General features: G+C 39.5%; 1 protein-coding gene across 2 annotated transcripts in view; it reads right to left on the reverse strand.

Annotated features, from left to right (window-relative positions):
* The window catches only part of cacna2d3a (calcium channel, voltage-dependent, alpha 2/delta subunit 3a), a 243,042-nt gene that overhangs the window by 134,511 nt on the left and 83,457 nt on the right, over positions 1-25,074 (reverse strand). For both annotated transcript variants that reach the window (XM_059503008.1, XM_059503007.1), the window contains exons 7-10: positions 10,426-10,486; positions 10,062-10,212; positions 7,569-7,643; positions 6,915-7,004 (exon numbers count right to left, since the gene is read on the reverse strand). In XM_059503008.1, coding sequence (XP_059358991.1) covers positions 6,915-7,004; positions 7,569-7,643; positions 10,062-10,212; positions 10,426-10,486 — 377 coding nt within the window. The remainder of the gene's footprint in view (positions 1-6,914; positions 7,005-7,568; positions 7,644-10,061; positions 10,213-10,425; positions 10,487-25,074) is intronic.

The following is a 25,074-nucleotide window of genomic DNA, read 5'->3' on the forward strand; positions in this document are numbered from 1 at the left end:
GAGATATCATCAGGAAACATGGTGTTAGCTTTCACTGTTATGCTGATGATACTCAGCTCTATATTTTTCGCGGCCCAGTGAAACACACCAATTTGAAAAACTAATGGAATGCATAGTCGATATAAAAAACTGGATGACGAGTAATTTCTTACTGCTAAATTCTGAAAAAAACATAGGTGTTAATTATAGGACCTAAAAACTCTGCATGTAATAACCTAGAACACTGTCTAAGACTTGATGGCTGCTCTGTCAATTCTTCATCATAAGTTAGGAACCTAGGTGTGCTATTTGATAGCAATCTTTCCTTAGAAAGCCACGTTTCTAGCATTTGTAAAACTGCATTTTTCCATCTCAAAAATATATCTAAATTATGGCCTATGCTCTCAATGTCAAATGCAGAAATGTTAATCCATGCATTTATGACCTCAAGGTTAGATTATTGTAATTGGGTGGTTGTTCTGCACGCTTAGTAAACTACAGCGAGTCCAAAATGCAACAGCAAGAGTTCTTACTAGAACCAGGAAGTATGACCATATTAGCCCAGTCCTGTCAAAACTGCACTGGCTCCCTATCAAACATCATATAGATTTTAAAATATTGCTTATTACTTATAAAGCCCTGAATGGTTTAGCACCTCAGTATTTGAATGACCTCTTGTTACATTATAATCCTCCACGTCCGCTGTGTTCTCAAAAATCAGGCAATTTGATAATACCTAGAATATCAAAATCAACTGCGGGCGGCAGATCCTGTTCCTATTTGGCGCCTAAACTCTGGAAAAACCTACCTAACATTGTTCGGGAGGCAGACACAATCTTGCTGTTTAAATCTAGATTAAAGACCCATCTCTTTAACTGGCTTACACATAACGAACTAATATGCTTTAAATATCCAAATTCGTTAAAGGATTTTTAGGCTGCATTAATTAGGTAAACCGGAACCAGAAACACTTCCCATAACACCCAATGTACTTGCTACATCATTAGAAGAATGGCATCTACGCTAATATTAGTCTGTTTCTCTCTTATTCCGAGGTAACAGTAGCCATCAGATCCAGTCTATATTCAGATCAGAGGGTCACTGCAGTCACCCGGATCCAGTACGTATCCAGACCAGATGGTGGATCGGCACCTAGAAAGGACCTCTACAGCCCTGAAAGACAGCGAAGACCAGGACAACTATGGCCCCAGATACAGATCCCCTGTAACGACCTTGTCTCAGACAACCACCAGGACAAGACCACAGGAAACAGATGATTCTTCTTCAGCCTGCAGCCTGACTTTGCTGCAGCCTGGAACTGAACTGCTGGTTTCGTCTGGTCAGAGGAGAACTGGCCCCCCAACTGAGCCTGGTTTCTCCCAAGGTTTTTTCTCTATTCTGTCACCGATGTAGTTTTGGTTCCTTGCCGCTGTCACCTCTGGCTTGCTTAGTTGTGGTCACTTCATTTACAGCTATATCGTTGACTTAATTGCAAACGAATGCAAAGACACTATTTAAACTGAACAGAGATGACATCACTGAATTCAATGATGAACTGCGTTTAACTGTCATTTTGCATTATTGACACACAGTTTTCCTAATGAATGTTGTTCAGTCGCTTTGATGCAATGTATTTTATTTAAAGCGCTATAAAAATAAAGGTGACTTGACTTGACTTAAATAAAGAAGGTCAGACCTAAAAGATTAACCTGGCAGGAAGCAGCCAGGTTAATCCATTGAATGAACTTGTTGATGTATTACAACATACAAAGAGCTAAGATGTCTTTGATTATTTCCTTACTAATTAGAAGAGCTCTCCAATGGGAAGAGATAATTTGGAACCATCCAGCTTGTGATACATATGTGAGTGAACAGCTATTCAGGTTATGCCAAGGCAAATATTTCTCATCTCAATGCTTCTAATGGATGGAATGAGCCAGTTTTACCTTCATCAAGAGTTCACTCTGGCCCTACAGCTGTAACTTTGTCAGCTCCTGCAGATCCAGCAGTAGAGGCCATGTAATTTGATGCCTTTCTCCTATCCCTTGCTAAACATCTCTGCCAGCTGGCCCAGAATATATGTCTGCAATGCAATGCTGAGGGACAAGTGAGGTCTCCATGTCCCATCCTCCTTCCTCGTCCCATGATGAGTTAGGTGTCAAGCCATTAACTTCCACTCTGATTTTTAATTAATACTCTCCTCAACTCAGAAATTTGCCAATTGAAGGAGCTTTTCCTGGTCATGCTGAGAAAAAAACAACTATCTACCATACTGTGCCTTGGCCATTAGTACTTTCACCAAAGAAAAAAAAAGTGGTTTTATGCTATAGTGCATCAGTAAAAATATCAGTTTTATTTACAGAACTAATCTCACTACTATAAGGTCTGTCTCCCTTACTTGTGACATTCTTCAGTTCATGGAGTCTCCTAATGAGCTGAAGATAAGGGAGACATGCAAAATGTGCAGAGCATTTGGTCCCCATGACTAAGATATTAAACCACTGAACTAAATCATAATCAATATTTGTTATCACCACGCTTTGCATTCAAAATTTTTAATTTTTTTTTTCTTTTTCTTTTTTAAGTACTTTAAAGGAAGGTTTTTTCATGTGTCTTGGAGATGTTGTTACAGTTTGGATTTAGTTTTATTATTTTTAATTTTATCGATGATGGTGAGCATCAGTGTGGAGCATGTTGGCTGTTGACAGACTTCATACAAAAATCTCACTGTATTACAGTTCTTGGCAAACTGAATGTTTAGAAATGTAAACTGATATTTTCTACTCTGATACACTACAGCAAAAGTTAGAAATAACTGGGTTAGATCCCTTTTTGCTCATGAAAATACTAATGGCCTGAGACTTTTGCACAGTTATGTATATCTCAAAGCTGAAAAGTGTTCTATCATTCTATCAGTCCTCCACCCAGTTCCTAGAATATGTCATCAGTACCGATGGAAGCAAGATGTATGAAGGGATGGTTGAAGCATTCAACCATGGTTGAATAATGGTTAAGTCATGGCCAGAACCATCTACAATCCAAAATGATCCATCTATCAATTCATTGTAAATGTTGATGCTTTTACATCAGGCATGGGTACTGTCCTCTCCGAGCAGTAGGGGAATAGAGCCCATCTCCATCCATGTGCTTACTTCTCCAAGAAACTCACTCATGCAGTGCATAATTATGACACTGGAAACTAAGAGCTCCAAGGGAACAAACTGGCTCCTATATGTCTCAATATGTCTCAGTGTTTCAGAAAGTCAGTGAATATTGAAAACAACAGTTATACGTTTATATATGATCTTTAGTGTTCTGCAGAAGAAGAAATTTATATAGATTTCAAATAATTAGAGTAATTAATTGTGACGATCGTGACCCAGTAAGACACAGGGAGAAAGAGAGATCCAATTGCAGATATGTTTATTGGGGTAATCCAAATCGTGGTCAAAAACAAGCCAGGGTCAAAACCAGAATGTAGTCCAAAAACAAACAAACAAAGAACAGGAAAGGAAACGGGAACTAGGAATACGAGGAAACTCGGAGGACGAGAAGACAGGATCACGAAAGGAAGGGACTCCATACAGACAACAGGAAATGACTGGTAAATATAGGGAGGCTAATGACAATTAAGTGAAGGCACCTGGTGAATTTAGCAGGAGTGCAATTACTGTGATGAAGGGACAAAGCTAGTGGGAATTGTAGTGCCTATGGTGAAGTGCCAAAGGGGAAGTGAGCCCACTAGTGGACACCCAGGGAAACAGAGACTAGACAGCGTGACATTACCCCCTCCTCCACGGAGCAGCTGCCAGATGCTCCACCCGAACCCAAGAAGAGACCAAAGACACAAAGAGACCAGGAGGGAGGTGGAGCGGCGGAGGACCAGGGGGAGGGACGGAGGGCCAGGTAAAATGGGGAAACAGAGACAAGAGGACCAGGTAAAATGGGGAAACAGAGACAAGAGGACCAGGTAAAATGGGGAAACAGAGACAAGAGAACCAGGTAAAACGGGGAAACAGAGACAAGAAGTGCAAACACAAAAACAAGGAGACCAGGAGGGAGGTGGACCGGCGGAGGATCACGAGGAGGGACGGAGGGCCAGGTCCTTAGAGGGAAACAAAGAGAAAGACAAAGACTAGGAACCCAGGAGGGAGGTGGACCGGCGGAGGATCAGGGGGAGGGACGGAGGACCAGGTCCATAGATGGAAAACAGACAGAAGAGCAACACAAAACAACCACAAAACGCAACTCCAGGAAGGAAATAACGTGACGCCCACCAGGGCGGAGCAGAAGACCACCACATCCATGCGGTCGAGACAGAAGCCCACCAGGGCGGAGCAGATGACCACCACATCCCTGTGGTCGAGACAGAAACCCCCCAGGGCGGCGCAGAAGACCACCACATCCGTGCGGTCGAGACAGAAGCCCACCAGGGCGGCGCAGAAGACCACCGCATCTGTGCGGTCGGGACAGAAGCCCCCCAGGGCAACACAGAAGACCACCACATCCGTGCGGTCGGGACAGAAGCCCCCCAGGGCGGCGCAGAAGACCACCATATCCGTGCGGTCGAGACAAAAGCCCCCCAGGGCGGAGTAGAAGACCACTACATCCGTGCGGTCTAGACAGAAGCCCCCCAGGGCGTAGTAGAAGACCACCACATCCATGTGGTCAAGAAAGAAGCCCACCAGGGCAGCGCAGAAGACCACCACATCCGTGCGGTCGAGACAGAAACCCCCCAGGGCGGAGTAGATGACCACCACAGTGGGATCGAATTAACCGGAGAGCAAGTCTGGTTAGGCAAGTCTGAAACAGAGAACATGAACAAGTTAAGGGTAGCCTCCGTGGACACGACTGGATCAGTCGAGCGCTCAGAGAGTTTTTCTGAGACGTGACGAGACTCTGGAAGTTCAGCCGAGGCGAGGAGAGGCTCTAGTAGTTCAGCCGAGACGAGTGGATGCTCTAGTAGTTCAGCAGAGACGTGGAGAGGCTCTGGTAGTTCAGCAGAGACATGGAAAGGCTCTGTTAGTTCAGCAGAGACGTGGGGAGGCTCTGGTAGTTCCACAGAGATGTGGAGAGACTCTAGTAATGCCATGGTGTTTAGACTGGATTCCAGAAGATCAACGGGAACCTGACTCGACTCTGGAGGGTCACCTGTGGCTGTCATTCTGTGCAGAGGCGCTGGGCAAGCAGCCATCTTGTGCCATGACTCTGGACCGGCGGCCATCTTGGGCAGTGGCGCTGGACCGGCGACCATCTTGGGCAGTGGCGATGGGCCGGCGGCCATCTTGGGCATTGGCGATGGGCCGATGGCCATCTTGGGCAGTGGCGATGGGCCGGCGGCCATCTTGGGCAGTGGCGATGGGCTGGTGGCCATCTTGCGTCGTGACGCTGGGCTGGCGACCACCTTGTGCTGTGGCACTGGGCTGGCGGCCATCTTGGGCAGTGGCGCTGGGCTGACGACCACCTTGTGCTGTGACGCTAGGTTGGCAGACTTCTTGTGCAGTGGTGCTGGGCTGGCGACCATCCCACCGGAAGAGACAGGAGTGGCTGGGGCATCCCACAGAAGCCGATGCTGCAAGTAGCACACGAATTCCCAGAACCCAAATGTGTCTAACTGAGCAATTTCCTTTTGAGGAACCGGGTCATCCAGCCCGCTATTAAAATAGTCCTTTAGGGCCGCATCATTATATCCCATGCCCTCGGCCAGGGACCAGAACACCTGTGCCATGGCACCCACCTCATTGCCCTCTTGGCGGAAGGTAGTTCATTTTAAATATTTTGCCCTCCGCTCCACCATACTGGCTGGGGAGGAAACATGAAAAGACATACCGCTGGATCTAAACTGATGGAGTCCTTCTGTGACGGTCACTATCCAGTGAAACACAGGGAGAGAGATCCAAGTGCAGGTATGTCTTTATTAGGGTAATCCAAAACAAGCCAGGGTCAAAACCAGAATGCAGTCCAAAAACAAACAAACAAAGAGGGAACAGGAATGGGAACTCGGAATACGAGGAACTCGGGAGACGAGAAAACTGGATACGAAAGGAAAGGACTTCATACAGACAACAGGAAAGGACTGGTAAATATAGGGAGGCTAATGACAATTAAGTGAAGGCACCTGGTGCAATTAGCAGGAGTGCAATTACTGTGATGAAGGGACAAAGCTAGTGGGAATTGTAGTGCCTACGGTGAAGTGCCTAAGGGGAAGTGGGCCCACTAGTGGACACCCAGGGAAACAGAGACTAGACAGCGTGACACTAATGACACATTTTCACATTTTTATCTGTCCCTGAATCTGAATGTAGATTCTAGCAACCCACACAGCTGTGCCACTGCTCATATAATTTAGCTGTACTATTTGTCTTATTTAAGTCTATTTCTATAAAGATACTTTTACTTAGGACAGTTGTAACACAGTGTGGGCTAGGTAAATATTTACATAGTTACCAACATTTATGAGAATATAACAGAAAACCACCAAAAAAGTAAATGTAAATGTAGCTTTTATGGTGTGCAGTCTAACACGTGTTAATGCTTTGTTTGTGATACAGTTATGGAGGCCCTTCATAATGCAGATGTCGACTGCATGCTCTGTCAATAATTAGAAAAGGCCCTATAGTATGCTGTGTTTAAGGTTTTATTAAATTCTGCTGAGGTGAAATTCAGTGCAGTCCTGTATCTTGATACATATCCTGTCCTATATTTTGACTTTGCTGGTACACAACCCTAGTAACTAACGTTAAAAAACTGGGAAACCACCAATCAATCACCCCTTTAAATTGTGAAAGTGATATTTACATTTTGCCAGGCTTTCATACATAAATAGAGATCTATCTATCTATGCACCACATGATTACTTCTGATTTTTAGGGGAGTTAAAGAAGAAATGACCTCAACATGCCCACACATATATGGGTGTATGGATGTGGACTCACATTACTGAGAAGTTCAAAGGCCTCAGTCAGAGCCACGTCCAGCATGCCTATCCCTTTAGCAAAGAGCTTATCAAGACGGTCACGGAAATGCTGTGGAGAAAAAAACACAAACACAACCTAGCAGTAAGAGATGTCAAGATGATGTGGATTGTGCATACATTTTTAAGTACAAACTTTCTAAGTGTCAGTTAAGAATTGGCCAGCAACACTTCAACACATTCATTAAAAAGTAACAATTTGTTAGAAAAGCATTTGGACAGACTCTAACATAAACAACTTTGAAAAGCCTTTTTTTAATCCAAATAAACCTTCAAAGTGCTGGTCATAAGGTGCTCAAAATAATTTATAAAAATAGATGACAGTAGTTTATCTCCCAGCCTGTAGTTTTCAGCTTGTCTACATGACCCTGACAATGACTGACACAGAGCTTTGTTTTGCCCTCTGGACTCTGGTCATTAGTCTCCCTGCCTTTTCTGGTTCTGAGCCTCGATTTGTCTCCTGCTTCCTCTGTCCTTGTCTGTCCGCTAGTTTTACCACCTGTCATGAGCTTCAAAAGCTATTTAGAGTTTATCCCGTAATCAATCATTTTCCAAACCTGACCAGTGGACAACACAGTTATAGTTTACATACAGGTATATTAGAAAATGTACTTACATCTTTGTTGGTAACATCAGCTTGAACCAATGTTCCGTTCAGACACGGCTCCACATAATGCAGCTCCTCATTGTACTGCCACACACAAAATAAATACATTAAGCAAGACCATTATGGGGATAGAACTGCTTTGTATTTACAAATGCATATATAACAGTCCACAAAAAAATGAAAATTGAACAAATTCTCAAATAAACACGACAAAATCCACAAATATATGTTAGGAGTTTCACAAAGGAGAAACTGGAAAATGGATTAGGGAATTGAGGAATAGACTTTCAATTAGCATTTTGTATTAAATAGGATCCTAGCGAGTCCACACCTTACTGGGGAACAGAAGGTATTTGTACGATCCACCATGGGAAAGGATGCAAGTTCTTCAGCAGGCAAAATATCTAAAAAATGTATAATCTTTATCATGATGTACAGTCATGGCCAAAAGTTTTGAGAATTACATAAATATTAGTTTTCAAAACGTTTGCTGCTAAACTGCTTTTAGATCTTTGTTTCAGTTGTTTCTGTGATGTACTGAAATATAATTACAAGCACGTCATACGTTTCAAAGGCTTTTATGGACAATTACATGACATTTATGCAAAGAGTCAGTATTTGCAGTGTTGGCCTTTCTTTTTCAGGACCTCTGCAATTCGACTGGGCATGCTCTCGATCAACTTCTGGGCCAAATCCTGACTGATAGCAACCCATTCTTTCATAATCACTTCTTGGAGTTTGTCAGAATTAGTGGGTTTTTGTTTGTCCACCCGCCTCTTGAGGATTGACCACAAGTTCTCAATGGGATTAAGATCTGGGGAGTTTCCAGGCCATGGACCAAAAATTTCAACATTCTGGTCCCCGAGCCACTTAGTTATCACTTTTGCCTTATGGCACAGTGCTCCATCGTACTGGAAAATGCATTGTTCTTCACCAAACTGTTGTTGGATTGTTGGAAGAAGTTGCTGTTGGAGGGTGTTTTGGTACCATTCTTTATTCATGGCTGTGTTTTTGGGCAGAATTGTGAGTGAACCCACTCCCTTGGATGAGAAGCAACCCCACACATGAATGGTGTCAGGATGCTTTACTGTTGGCATGACACAGGACTGATGGTAGCGCTCACCTTTTCTTCTCCGGACAAGCCTTTTTCCAGATGCCCCAAACAATCGGAAAGGGGCTTCATCAGAGAATATGACTTTGCCCCAGTCCTCAGCAGTCCATTCACTATACTTTCTGCAGAAGATCAATCTGTCCCTGATGTTTTTTTGGAGAGAAGTGGCTTCTTTGCTGCCCTTCTTGACACCAGGCCATCTTCCAAAAGTCTTGGCCTCACTGTGCGTGCAGATGCGCTCACACCTGCCTGCTGCCATTCCTGAGCAAGATCTGCACTGGTGGCACTCCAATCCCGCAGCTGAATCCTCTTTAGGAGACAATCCTGGCGCTTGCTGGACTTTCTTGGACGCCCTGAAGCCTTCTTTACAAGAATTGAACCTCTTTCCTTGAAGTTCTTGATGATCCTATAAATTGTTGATTTAGGTGCAATCTTAGTAGCCACAATATTCTTGCCTGTGAAGCCATTTTTATGCAACGCAATGAGGGCTGCACGTGTTTCTTTGCAGGTCACCATGGTTAACAATGGAAGAACAATGATTTCAAGCATCACCCTCCTTTTAACGTGTCAAGTCTGCCATTCTAACCCAATCAGCCTGACATAATGATCTCCAGCCTTGTGCTCGTCAACATTCTCACCTGAGTTAACAAGACGATTACTGAAATGATCTCAGCAGGTCCTTTAATGACAGCAATGAAATGCAGTGGAAAGGTTTTTTTGGGATTAAGTTAATTTTCATGGCAAAGAAGGACTATGCAATTCATCTGATCACTCTTCATAACATTCTGGAGTATATGCAAATTGCTATTATAAAAACTTAAGCAGCAACTTTTCCAATTTCCAATATTTATGTAATTGTCAAAATTTTGGCCACGACTGTAGTGTATTTCTGTGGGGATGAGACCACTTTACCAGTTGCACTCAGACGTTTTAAATAATACTGAACATGAAAATGAAAATCACTTGCAGATCACTGTATTTTGTTATAACCTTTCAGAGTGAACTGAGTTTGAGCCTGTGTAAAATGGGACTTTACAAATATAAAGAAAGGAGAAAAATACACATTCCCACAAAATATATTTGAAAGACTTTTATCTTATAGAATGTACTCTCAATATTAGTAACATCTGGTGTAGAGCTGTACTGAAGCAGAACCAAAGAATAAATGTTCCCCCACAAGTGGCTTGCACTTCTTCTTTTTTTCAAGCATAGATTTTAGTACAAATGTTTTAATGAACTGCCATTTTTCATGTGAGACGTTTGTGCATAATATCAAGTGACATGGCATAAATGCCAACATCTGCTCAAACCAAATGAATGTATTTTATTTAACTAAATAGTGATATTGTGATAAAATGAAATCAAAATATTTTTTTTTTTATTAAACTCACAGCGATAATATTAAAAAAGTCATCATCCCCAAGTGTATCCAATATGGAGGAGACAGTCTGTCGAGCGATGGTCAGCCGTAACCCCTTCATACTGCCACTCACATCCACCAAAATGACCACATCTTTAGGAGATGTAGCAGCCTGGATATACCTGTAAATACACAGATGTTAGGAGAGTATGATATGATGATTATGTTGACAATGAGACGTCTCGAAGAGATTAAATGTTAAAAAGACACAAATTGATACTTTGTCAGTTGTACACGAATGAATTCAAATAAGATGTTTTATGGTTAAGTGGTATGCATATTCATCTTTGGCTTAGATATTAGTAGTTCATAGCTGAGGGTAAATATTCACTTACCACTTCCGATTTCGACAGTCGAATTCTAGAACCCCATGTTCATCAGGTGTCCACTTTATACCTGTGAAGATAGACGATTGTCTAAATTGGCTTATTACACTACTTCTACACACAACAGTGGATGTGTTTCATGGTGTAGGTATGTCCCAGCTTGTCAACTGCATTTTTCTAAATAAGCACTGAACAAGCACGTAGAGTACTTGTTCAGTGTACAGAGTACTCTACAAGAGTAGTAGACAGATCATTGTATCAAATAATACAATGCTTTTGACTTTGACCTTTTGAGAGAAATAAACCAGAAGCTACAGAAATTTCCTGGCTCATTATTAGACTAAAGTAATAAAAGTCAAATGCCAACAAAGTGCATATTTAATTCTGATATAATAACTGGAATGTTCCTAGTAGGGATGTTAACGATTAATTGATGATTGATTAATTGTCGATAAGAGATGCAATCGATTATAGCTGTAGATGGTCGGTTAACTGATTTAATGTTGGGCTGTGTGCGGCTCGTGCGCAAAACATGTGTGAGCGAATGTGAGTGACGGTGACTGTATAAATGCATCATCATTATTTCATAATGTACAAATTAGGTTTGTAATGTGATTTAAAAGCAAATTAAAATAGAAACAACACAAAGTTCTTCAACATGGAAAGCAATAGTATGTGTGTAGTAACTAAAAGTATTTTCCCCAGATAATTATTTCATATATTGTGAGCTTTTCAGGGCTGTAGGACACAGTGATAGATACTCTATTAATTCCTTCAATTTGTTAATTCGTTCCTAAGACTTATTCATTTGTGGCAACTGTTCATGTTTCATTAATTTTGTTCCTTAAATAACCCATGACTTAACTGAATTTAGGGAACAAAATAATAAATCAAACTAATTCTTAATTCATGAATTACATTTGAGATAATTTTATTTTAAATGCCATAATGTAGGTTGAAAACATTGCAATTGTGTTTTAAAATACAGAAATGAACACCAGAGAACCATTTAAAGAGGCACGTTCAGCGGTCAGTAAAATGATATCAAATGTATGGCACGCTCACTTCATTTAATCAAATGATCATAATCACATCTATTCATTTTATAATTCTGCTACTAGCGTTTTATTCAAACTAAACCGTCTTTAATTCGGGTGAGAAAGGTTTTTTGTTTTGTTTTGTCGTTGTTGTTTTTTTGAGTGGCATTTGCACATCCTGTTATACATATGTGTACTGCTGCAATAGATGCATTTTGCAGCATTAAGGTTAACGATTAATTGATTAATCGACTGTTAATTTAAACGACGATCGATCATGGCAATGATCAAAAATTTACATCTCTAGTTGCAAGCCATAAATCTAGAGTAACAGTAAGGCCATCTATCAATGTAAGAGCAAAACAATTAAAGGGACAATTCACCCAAAAATAAAATATCTTATGTTTAAAAATAAAAATGTCTTGGTGCTTAGTTTTTTTTTTTTTTTTCTCATGTGTGTGACAGTAATGAGGTTAGTGGCACTGCAAGGAGTATGTAGGTCAATGGAGCAGATCATTTTTAAGGGCTCTCCCCTCAAAAACTGTGTGTACATGCCTGAGTACCATGATGCAGAAAACAATCAGATCACCATCACAGTCGGCTCTGGATTACAGATCATATTTTTGTAATTCAGTTTCTTGCACAGTTTGCTTCAAATGTCCTCAATATTCCGTTTGACCCACAGTTATTAATTTTGTGTTGCTTGATATGTTAATTTAGTCTTTTATCATTATTTAAATGTGAGTGTTTTTTTTTTTTTTTTTTTTTTTTTAAGTCATTTTACACCAAGTAATTCTACAGGCCTTGAGACATTTTCCTTACTGCACAAATTGTAACTCTCTTATGCCTTTTTATTTCTGCCCCTATTTGATGAAGGACATAATCAACTTTGATCACCAGCTGTTATCATTAAATTAGCCGATGTCTAATAAAGCTAATTATTACTTTTATTTACTGCACTGTTGACTGGTGTATGCTAATAAGGACTAATAATTTCAACAGACATAAGTGAGAAAACAAATTGGAGTGGAGTTAAAAAAAACAAAATCCTCCTCTAAAGCATTCACTGGAGCAGCCTGGTTCCTTTTAAATATAATTTAGCTTCCAGGCAGACTAATTAAAACTGATAAATTGCATAAATTGATTGTACCGGGCTATTTTAGCCAGTAAGCATTTTAAATCTTATCAGCCTTTTACAAAGCATTTTCAAATAATACCTGAAGTAGTTTGCTATGCCGGCTATAAGGCTCATGAATATTAATTGCATTGTCTGCTTTCAAAACATGGATGGTGAAACTTAGTGGTAAGAGAAAAAGTGGTTCTCCAATTATTTCATTTTCAACCACTGCTGCATGATGTGATGTTGTTTACGTGTGTGCTATAGAGGTAGCAATATTACAAGACAATGCAATAAAAAGGCAAAGAAAAAAATATATCAATCTTTCAATACATTTGACACTTGTATGATTAAAATTATCTTAATCAAGCTCCTTACATTTACATGTAACCGTGGTTAGAGCAGCGGATGTGTTTCTGCAGAACATTCTAACTCTGGCCTGTTAACATTTAGCTAACCAAAGTTGACTAAAAAGTGCATCTTATACACCATTAAAGGTGCCATAGAATGCATTGATACAATATCTTAAATTGTTCTCAGATGTCCCCAGAGTGTGTATGTAAAGTTTTATCTCAAAATACCAAACAGATATTTATTTATAGCTTGTTGAAATTGCCACTTTTAGGATATGAGGCAAAATGCACTGTTTGTGTGTATGTCCCCTTTAAATGAAAATAAACTGTGCATACGTGGGCGTACCACCGGTGTTATGGTTTAACTTGTGGTGACCGTGTTACTGACTTCACATTGCATCCAAACGCAATTTTTAACTACCACATTCCTATTTAGGATCATTCTGGTAGCATGTGAAGGCTGCATTAGTGAAAACAGGCAGAGACAATGGTAGCTTTAGCAACATTAGCCTTACAGAGAGCCAAGATAGAGGTCTTCACAGGTCCAAAAATTTGTGCCCGAACCCGAAAGAGACCCGTAATGTACTACACAGAACCGACCCGGACCAGTCTATTATTTCAAAAGCTGGACCCGGACCCGTGTAGATCCGAAAAATGCCTACCCGGACCTAACCCCGACCCGTATATTATTTAAAAGCTGGACCCGAACCCGCCGGGAAGAGACAGACCCGACTGGACCCGATTGTCACATATTCCACCTTAAATTGCTATTACAAGTCAATAAACCTGTTGCAAAAAATACAGCTTTTTGTCTTAACTAATTTAAGGAGCCATAGTCTCTCTTCCTTGTACCTGACTGCCTGTTGTTGCATTCAGGGATGAGCCGAGACAGCATACTGATCACACAGCATAGCAGGTACAAAACTGAACTTTATTGAACAATCGCACAGTGTCAATCCCCCTGCTTAGGGGCGTGGCTCACTCAATAGCGATCACTAATCAGATATCACTACATCTCCCCTTCCCAAAACAATTAACTTTGTGAACCCCAAAGTGTTACTGATTGTAGAATAATAAACATACTGTAACCATTTTAACCAATTCTAAGCACATGCCATGCTTCTCTAATTTAAAATATAATTATTGCTTTAAGAACATCTTTTATCACATTCTTTTCTTTCACATTACTGTACAATATCGGTGTGTTTTTTAATCATTGTGTACTCTTTTTTTTTTATTTTTTTTTTTTTATAAAGGAGGTCAGGGTGGACTACCTGAGCACTCCTGGCACAGTGAGAGGATTATTCTGCCTCTTTGATCACCGGCTAAGAACTAAAGGTTCATTCTTCTTGGTGGAACAGACAAACGTCCTGACTTTGTGTAAGTTCCATGTCGGGTAGGTATGGCAGACTGCAAACTTGGAGATGGTTGATGGACTGTTGGCATCTGGCTGTCAGGTATGTGATCATCCTCAAATAACTCTGGCCAATCGACTGCTTGATCCTTGTCCGTTTCAGGGTGGTGGAGTCGCACCAATGCACGTCTGTTGCGTCAAATTTTACCCTGTGAGGTTTTCACGACAAACGACATTGGGGCCTGCTGTCTGATCAATTACCCAGAGATAGATTCGTCCCTAATCCAAACAATCTGTCCAGGTTTCAGTGGTCATAGAGATCTAGCTCTATGTCTCTTATTGTATGAATTTATTGTGAGAGCACGTAGACTGAATTCAAACTGTTTCAGTTTGTCTGTGTCTGGAAGCTTTGGTGTGAGAAGAGACGGCAGAGTTGGTAATCCTGTTCTCAGTCTTCTGCCCATGACAGTTCCGCTGGACTGTAGCCGTTTGCAAGTGGTGTAGAGCGGTATGCAAGCAAAGCTTTTAATGGATCTGATGTTTTCGCCAAGAGCTTTTTGACTGTTTGTACCGCTCTTTTGGCTTCGCCATTTCCTTGTGGATACCGTGGACTGCTTGTTATGTGCTTAAAGTCATACTCCCTCGAAAACTCCCTGAAGTCGGCGCTGCTATATTGTGGCCCATTGTCAGATATTAGTATCTCAGGCACCCCATTCCGTGCAAACACTGCTTTCAGATGTTCAATAATTGTTGCAGAGGAAGTTGATGACAATTTGGCCACATCGACATCTCTTGAATAGTAGTCTACTGTTAAAAGGTACTTCTTCCCCTTTAGCTCAAACAAGTCTGTAACCGCTCTCTGCCATGGATACGATGGAAAGTCTGTAGGTTGTAGCGGTTCAACAGTCTTCATGGAAGCATTTCTACATTCATCACATTGTTGCACCATAGTTCGCAAATGGGAACTCAGGCCACCACACAGACTGTCTTGCCCTTTGGCAACATTTTTCAATTCCTTGGTGTGCCTGATGAATGTGAAGCAGAACTGAACTTTGTAGTGAGGCAGGGATTATCAACCTTGTTCCATGTAGAAGCAGTCCATCAAGGATAGAAATCATGTCTCTTTCCAACCAGTAAGGTCTGAGTTTGTCGTTGGCCTGCATCGTTCTCGGCCATCCATACTAATGGAACCTCATTACTTGGCTGCATACAGGGTCTTTCTTTAACTTTGTTCGAATGTTATCTAGGCGGTTCTTTGAAGCAGGGAAACTTTTCCCTATTTGGAAGAGGTAAATATTTGTGTCTTCAATGAGAGTTAAGTCAGCATCCGTTGCATCACTCATAGAGGGCATTCTTGAAAGCGTGTCTGGAGTTGTGAATTGTTTCCCTGGAACATGGCTGATCTCATAAGAATATCTCATAAGTCTCATTCTGAACCTTTGTAGCCTTGATTGTAAATCATCCAGATGTTTTGTGCTTGGTAAGCTCAGAAGTGGCTTATGGTCCGTCTCGAGAAGGAAATGTTTCTCAATGAGATAGCAGCTGAAACGGTCACATGCCCAAACAAGAGCTAGTATCTCCTTTTCTATTTGAGCATATCTCTGCTCCATTGGAGTTAATGCTCTAGATGCATACGCAATGTCCATGCTTCACTGGACTTTTGAAAAATCACTCCTCCCAGACCAAAGGATGATGCGTCCGCTGCGACTTTAGTTTCCTTGCTCGGATCGAAGATTGCTAAAGTTGGCATTGTGACAAGCTCTTTTTTTTGCAATGCAAATGACTCCTGCTGTGGTGTGTCCCAGGACCACAGACTTTTCTGGGAGAGGAGGTCTCGCAAGGGCTTTGTTTTTTCATCCAGGTCTGGAATGAACTTCCCTAATTGGTTCATCATTCCAAGAAGGCTGCGTACCTCAGACACATTGGTAGGTTCACGCATATTTTGAACTCCAGCCAGTTTGTCTGGATCGGGCTGTAATCCATCTGAGGTCAGCTTGTGGCCTAAAAACTTGACTTCTCTCTTTGCAAATTCACACTTCTTTCTGTTAAGCATTAGGCCAGCACTCTGGAGCTTCTTTAATGCTGCATCAAGTCTGATATCATGTTCCTCAGGAGAACTTCCACATATGAGGATGTCATCCATGTGACATGTTACTCCATCTAGTCCTTACAAAATCTGACACATTCTCATCTGGAACAGCTCTGGAGCACTGAAGATACCAAACGGAAGCCTCTTAAAGGAATAACGCCCATATGGCGTAATGAAGGTGGTCAATGGTTGAGACTCTTCAGCCAAACAGATCTGCCAAAATCCAGAATTGGCATCTATCTTTGTGAAAATTTTAGCTCTGCCCGACTGGCCTAGTGTGTGGTCTACTGACGGCAAAATAAACTTCTCTCGTCTGGCAGCACTGTTCAGTTTGGTCAGGTCAACACAAATTCTCACCGTGTTGTTAGGCTTAAGTACTGGAACCATACCCGAACACCAGTCACTAGGTCCCTCTACCTTCTTGATGATATCAAGCTTCTCCATCCTGGATAACTCCTCTTTAACTTTTTCCATCAATGGTACTGGGATCTGTCTTGCTACATTAACAGAGTAGGGTGTTGCATTGGGCTGTAACTTGATACAGTACTCTTCTTTCAGCTCACCTAAACCTGTGAAAAGTTCTGGAAATTTCTCTAGCCACTGACATTCCGTGACATTATCCAGTCTTGCAATGAGGCTAAGTTTTTCAATGGCATGTCTGCCCAGGAGTGGTGTGAAGAGATTTTTGACCACATAAATATCTTCCTCTATTTTTTTCTCATTTTTAGAGATGCTGGTTGAAAATACCCCTTTCACATCTAGGACATGCTTTCCTGGTCCCATCAGTGTTTTTTGTGTTTTCTTCAGACCAGTGTTGCTATTTGAGGTAAGCTGTGAGAAGACTGATTCAGGTATCGCCGTGACATCTGCCCCAGTGTCCATTTTCACCGGCTGTTCCAAGATCTGAACGGTTGTGCACCAGCCTTGAGTATTTGAATCAACAGCTCCGAGGAATGCTTGCCCTTCATCTGAATCACAGTCCTCTTTAACCTCATGAAGCACTTTCTTTGAATGGCATTGGCTAATGTAATGGCCTGTCCTATTGCACTGATGACAGACAGCCTCTGGGCAGAGATTCTTTACATGGTATGGTGATTTTCCACATCTCACGCAGCAAAATTTCTTTGATATTTCTCTTTACCATTTTTCTGGAAACTTGTCAAATTTCTGCCTTTTCCTGACTTGTTTGACCTTTTGGACGAATCCTGTCTGTATTTTTCTTTGTGTACAGCCTCTAGCTTTAGGTCTTCTTGGTCCTCTTCCTGCCAAAGTTCTGCCTGCTGTTTTCTCGCCATTTCACTCTGCCTGGCCATAGTTATAGCATTCTCCAAAGTTAGGTTTGCATGTAGTTGAAGGCGCTCTGACAGTTTGACATCTTTCAACCCGACAACAATTCAATCTCTAATAAGTTAATCTCTCAGAGTTCCAAAAGCACAGCGTTCTGACAATGAATACAGTGCAGTGATAAAATCATTAACTGGTTCATCTGGCTCTTGTTTCCTGGAGTTAAACTTTGCTCTCTCATAGATCACATTTATTTTGCCAGTGAAATATGCTTTGAAATTATTCTGCACAGTTTCATACTTTCCACACTCTTCTGTTGTCATGGCCAATCCACACAAAATGGCATCAGCTTTGTCTCCTTTACAATAAATCAGTGTGTTAACTTGGTGCAAATCTGATTACTATTACTATCAAGATTACTTGCAACTCTGAATCTTTCCAATCGTCTGAGCCATCTTTCAAAGTCATTTGGCTTTGTAAAATCAAATGGATCAGGAGGTCGGATTTGATATGAAGATATGGGCGATGGTAATTCCTCCATTTGCTTTGTAGATTATTATTATTGGTTTTATTTTTGTTTCTTTTTGCAGATCTTTCCGAACCTCCGCGATTTATTCAGCATTTGTACGTTAAATCATAAGCTTCTGTGGGCCTTTTTGCCAATGCCTGCACCCCGGTTGCCTGGCGACGGCACCCCTCCCCCGCTGTTAACTTATGATGCGGTGGGTAAGCGCGTGCTGATCAGCTTGCTGACCTTCCTTTTTTCTTGTTGGAGACAGCATAAACTACGCTCTTACTTTAGCGTTTCTTTTGCCGTGGCGTTTATCATCTTATTCAACAGTTTATAGTTTGTTGGAGACTGTTCTAGGCGCATCTGACACCATGTTGCGTTCAGGGATAAGCCGAGACAGCGTACTGATCACACAGCATAGCAGGTATGAAACTGAACTTTATTAAACACTCGCACAGTGTCAAAACCCTCTGCTTAGGGGCGTGGCTCACTCAGTAGCGATCTCACTAATCAGATATCACTACACCTGTGATGCATTACAATCCTTCGACAAGAAAGTTATACATGTTATTCCTCTCGTTATTCCAAGTCCAAGCTTAATCCACTCATTATTTCAGCTTCAAGAGTCCACTTGATGTCACGGTGACGGATGACAAATGCAACTGTGCACATTTACATTCTGACTCGAGTTAACTCGCATAATAACTTCGACTGTTTGCCCTTTTGAACTATAATAACGCCACTGACGTTATTTATTTGTTATCAGATTGTGTTGCTGATTTGAAATATATTAAATATAAGTGTGTCAAGCCTGCAAGCATTATTACCGTGCGGGCACTTGCATTAACTCTGAGTCTGCGCGCTCTGCTTCTAACGGCAGAGAGAGAGAGAGCGAGAGAGATCGCTTTTTTTTGGCTCACAGTTTTCTTTTCCTAATTTTACAAGTTGCAAGTTACAAAAAACACAAGCAGTGTCTGATCACGGCCGGGTGTTCTCCGAGTCCGATGACTCCGATCGCACGGGTATTACACACAATGTTAAACTGACCCGGGAACTGAGGTAATAGATTCGGACCCGACCCGGACCCGGTTGATCATTTAAAATATAGACCCGAACCCGTATGGGTCCCGGGTCGGGTCCCGGGTCGACGGGTCTCGGGTGCACTGTGAAGACCTCTAAGCCAAGAAGCTCTTTTGGAAAACAAAATATGATATGTGATGCTTACTTTGTCTGGAGTATGGATGTTTTACATTTTTAGCTGACACTGTGCTTCTTGATGATTCATAGAATACAATTCAGTGGCTTCCCGTTTTGGAGAATATTATCTTATATTATATTATATTCAGAGCTGGGTAGTAACGGATCACATGTATTCTGGATTACATGTAATCAGTAATCAGATTCCAAATCTCAAGTAATTGTAATTAAACTACTTTTTTAAATACTCGTAATCAGACTACAGTTACTTTTTTATGGATTACATGATTACATATTATTTAAGTTGTTCACAATTATTGATTCTCTTAAGTTTACTTTTTTAATGTTTATATTTTTTCTAATAAACCTGCTGCTTATATACGTTCGTGATTCTTCGAGTTTTTCTGGCGGAAAGGGGGAGGGGTGTCAGAATTGCTCTCAGAAGAAATCAGCAACAAGATAATGGAAAATAGCGGGGAAAGCAGCTTTTAGTCACTGGATGTACAGACATGATTTCATTTTTAAAGAAAGTCACAAGAAAATGTCACTGTTTAGTGTAAGCTCTGCCTACCATGGATTAATTTGCTGTCCACGGAAATCTTTGACCTAGCAAGTTATTGCTGGGAATTTCATGTTCTTTAATATATTTTTTGTAATATCTTATGCACTTCAAGGCCCCGTCCACACAGAGATGCGTTTCACTGTATACACATACATTTTGTATCGTGTAGGTGTTTCGTCCACATGGATCCGGCATTTTGGGAGAGTGAAACCAACATTTTTTTAAATCGGGTCCCAGAGTGGATAAATTTGAAAAAGCCACCTTTGCATGTGGACAGCGAATTCGTATATTTTATATACACTGCTTCATCATGTAACAGCAACAAAAACAAACACTGAACAATTGCCTTTTTATTAAATAACATTAACAGATTAATACATGTAATGTTTCATGTTAGTTTGTATACCATGCGCAAGGTTTATGCACATAGTCCATGTCTTCTCCATTCTTTGTGTGTCTCTGTGGCAGAATTACAGCGCCACATGCTGGTCTGGCATGTAGCCTATACTACATTGTTTTGTGTCTTTTCCTCGTTGTCACTATACACATAAAATATTTTGAGATGGATAGAAATGTCATTGCTGTGTGTGTGTGACTTTAGTCTTTTTCAGAATTCATGTTTCCAATGTAACTATTGTTTGAGGTTTTTCATTGATTTTTCATATACAATTCTAGTGTTTTTTTTTTATTTAATATTTGACCTAGCAGTGATAGTGCTGTTAATTTCATGATTTTCAATATTGTTTTTTGTAATGTAGCTCTTTTCTAAATTTACTTAATTCTATTAAGTAAATATGCTTTAAAATCATAAGATGTGATTTAGTTTTATTCAGTGTTACTAGCAAACACTAACAGCAAGGTACATCAGTGTTACTATTTTTTAGGAATATTAAATTAACCATACATTGAATATTAACCATACATTGCACTTGAAAAAGAAGCTATTGTGGCTCTTGTTGGTGAATTAAATACATTTTTTGGAATATATTTTTTCTTTTTATCAAGTTTTCAAGTTTAATTTATTTATATAGCACCATTTACAACAACAGCAGCTGACCAATGTCCTTTACAGCATAAAAATAAAATAAATAGTAAATAGAACATCAAAATAGCAAATAAATAAAATCACAGCTAAAAACCAAAATTATATCCACATTTAAAATATATAACAAAATTTAAGAAATAAATCCAGAATTGTCATTAAAAATCGAGGGACATTGAAAGCGATGGAGAAGTAATGTGTTTTGAGTTAAGATTATGACGTGAGATTTTTATCTGTCAAAACAGCACAAGATTAGGCTAATTCAGTATGTGATATCAAATAAGGGTTAACACAAATGTAATCTAAATGTAATCCAAAAGTAATTAGATTACGTTACCAAAAATGTGTAATCTAAGAGATTATATTACTGACTACAAATTTTGTGTAATCTGTAATCGGTAACTGATTACAATTCATAAGTAATCTACCCAGCTCTGATTATATATATATTATATATATATATATATATATATATATATATATATATATATATATATATATATATATATATATATTATGTATTATATATATATATATATATATATATATATATATATATATATATATATATATATTATGTATTATATATATATATATATATATATATATATATATATATATATATATATATATATATATATATATATATATATATATATTATATTATATTACATTATATTACTGTATTTTCCGGACTATAAGTCGCACGTTTTTTCATAGTTTGGCTGGTCCTGCGATTTATAGTCAGGTGCGACTTATTTATCAAAATTAATTTGACATGAACCAAGAGAAAACATTACCGTCTCCAGCCGCGAGAGGGCGCTCTATGCTGCTCAGTGCTCCTGTAGTCTACACTGAAAACATAGAGCGCCTTCTTGCAGCTGTAGACGGTAATGTTTTCTCTTGGTTCCTTGGTTCTAAATAAATGTGATTTATAGTCCAGTAGGACTTAAGCCCTATTCGGAGGGGACTAGTTTTCTAAACTACGTTTGAGTTTCGATTCTTATCACCTGATGTCTGTGATTTTCATGTACCAATTCGGACGGGACTATCATCTCCGTGTTTATTACAGAGGTGGGAGGGTCTGTTTTGTGCATCTGGGTGTCACAGAGATCACGCGCTCTATATGCGTGCATTGCATATAGTCATTCGGATTGATTACCATTAGTATTATTACACAATAAATACGAAATACTAAATGGCTAGTATAGCCATGTTAATGTGGGATTTTCTTTTCTTTTTTTTTTTAGTAGGCTAAACCCATGTTTCATTTTCATAAAGGTACATCTGCAATTAAATCATGTAACTGTGAATAAATGAACGTGAGTAATCTTGCTTAATGCTGATATTACAATAGCCAGTATTAACAGTTTACATGATCTGGTTCTTGATTTTATTTTTATTTTTTTTATTTTTTTATTATTATTATTTCTTTGCCGGTAAGAAAATATATCAAACATGCGCGCGGTAAGAGCATCTACGGTAATTCATGTTGGCCAAAACACACAAGGAAACGCGTTGTGAAATAAAATATCGCCCGCAATCACAGACATTCGCATTCGGACGGGATTCGTTTTCTCAGAGGTTCACTGAGTTTGCTGAAAAACAGTAGATAATTTGCTCGGGAATTATCACAGAGGTTGTTTGAGAAAAACACAGACGTGGCAGATTCGGACGGGATTAAAATCACCAAGTTCGTCTGTGAAACACAGATTTCTCTAATGACCCCCTGTAAAACTAGTCCCGTCCGAATTGGACTTTATATATGTTTTTTTCCTTGTCATGACGTATTTTTGGTCGATGCGACTTATACTTAGGTGCGACTTATAGTCGCACCTAATATTTATATTTAATCTTATGCATTCTTCCTTTTGTTGCCAGTGTGTTATGTACTCTTACACTTCACACACATCTTGCTGTTCATTTCATTAGTTTGTGTATTACTCTCTTTTTGTCCCTGTCATCTGCCCAGTTATCCCTTTGGAATTTTGGACTGTCTGTATTTTCTGGTCAATGGATTGTGCAAATTGTTAAGGCTTAAGGTTTTTAATCAAATATACCTGTATTTGAGCATCTCTATGTTTTTCGATCCTTCAGTACAGTAAAGCTAACAGATCTGTTGAACTGGCGATTTAAACCAGTTTGTTGAAATTATCCATCTGAAAGAACCAGTTTGTGGAAAAGAATTTGCCTGAGGCTATGGAATAAAGGTAATAATGTTTTTTTTATAATTTTCATCTTCTTAAGACTACAGTATCATCAGGAGCCAAAGGTATTAATTTTGTATTGCCTGTACAGTATATGCTTTTTTTTTTTTAATTCTCTGTTGTCGATAGCCACTGAATTGCATTTTAGGAATCACCAAGGACCACTATTTCAGCTAAAAAAATTCTTTACTGTTCTATCAAAGACAAAAAGTCACCCACATCTTGGATGGCCTGAGGGTGAGCAAATTAACAGCTGATTTAATTTTTTGGGTGAACTATCCATTTAAGTTTAAATAGCTGGATAACTTACAGTATTAGAAACAAATTCAATAAAATTTAATTGTTGGATCCTCAAATAGTGCCATCTAATTGGTTTAGCCTATGTCATCAAATCTTAGTGATGTCAGGTTCGTTAATTAATTGTTCGTTTTAACTGGTTCTTCATAGTAAACCTGTCGAAATAGTTCACCAAATCGAACTGAATCGTTTGAAACAGTTCGCCCCACCAGTAAGCACCATAAATTACTTAAGTTATTCACTTTTTTAACATGCCTGACACTCCCTCTAACTTGAAATAAACCTATTTCTGTTATTTTATTTAGCTACTCAAAAAGTACACCGACTGAACTGTTATGAAAAGAGAACTATTCCTTCAGACACGTCCAATATGAGAACTGATGAGCTGATGATACTGCGCATGTGTGATTCAGCGTGAAGCTACCGAACAATTCATGGTTACCTACAATGACTGACATGACACAGCACGTCTGAACCAGTTCGTCTGAACAACTGATAATATGAGCGTGGGTAAACCGAGGACTTGAATGAGGGGCGCAACGTGGGTTTATTTAATTGCATAGTAATTGGATCATTGTTTCTGTACTAACGAGGATTAATTTATTAACTTTATTTCTTTAAGACTTGTAAAAAATCTTTTTTGCATATCTGCCTGTACCTGTGTTTGGGTACTTTAGTTGCACATTGTTAACTGTTAGAAACTGTTAGAAACTGATGATTATGTTTTAACTAACTGAAGAAATGATTACTGACTTTATATATTTGAATGTGTTGAGTGCATTTTCCACTGTTGGAAAATACTTGTGGATAATAAGTCCACCTGTCAGACATTAAGTCTACCTTGTGAAATCCTAGTTTTTAATCAATTGAGTTTAAGTTGGAGACGTTTATTAATGTCTTTTTATTTTAATTCTATGTTGTTGCAAAATTTTATTATTTTGTATTACACATGAGATGGAATCGTCTGTACTCTGAAAAATTTCTTCATCCAAAATATCTAAGTCCAAGTCCGTCCAAGTTCATTCACAATTGCAGTCTGAGTGCGATTCCGAGTCCCGCGTCCAAATACCCCAACTCATCCAGGCCCAGGACGATAGACTTGACATTGTTATTTTATCGCGAATAATGTCATTACGTTAGGGCATAAAAGAACCGGTGAACTGTTTTTTTTTAACCAGTTCATTAAAATGAATTGTTCGTAGAACCGGTTCGTGGAAAAAAAAAAAACAGAATTTCCCATCACTAAAAAATCTCACTCCATCCAAGTAAGTTGGCAGTACTTTTTAAAGTGGTCCTATTATATATTTTTTTCACTTTTTCAACTTTAGTTAGTCTGTAATGTTGCTGTTTGAGCATAAAAAGAATTGAAAAGTTACAAAGCTCTAAGTCCACTTCTAAAGAAGATATTTTATTTAACAGAGATCACTTAAAAACTTCAACGAACGACTTGTTTGGATTACAATGCATATTTTCCAGGATTTGTTATATTACAAGTACCGACGAATGGGACGAGACTTAGTTGAGCACTAGAGAAGGCAACGACAGTTATTACTGTGGACACATGCTAGCTTTCCCAAGGCAGACAAACTTAGAGTGGTTACAATCATC

This window comes from Carassius carassius, chromosome 21 (genome assembly GCF_963082965.1).
Source record: "Carassius carassius chromosome 21, fCarCar2.1, whole genome shotgun sequence".
NCBI classification, from domain to species: domain Eukaryota; kingdom Metazoa; phylum Chordata; class Actinopteri; order Cypriniformes; family Cyprinidae; genus Carassius; species Carassius carassius.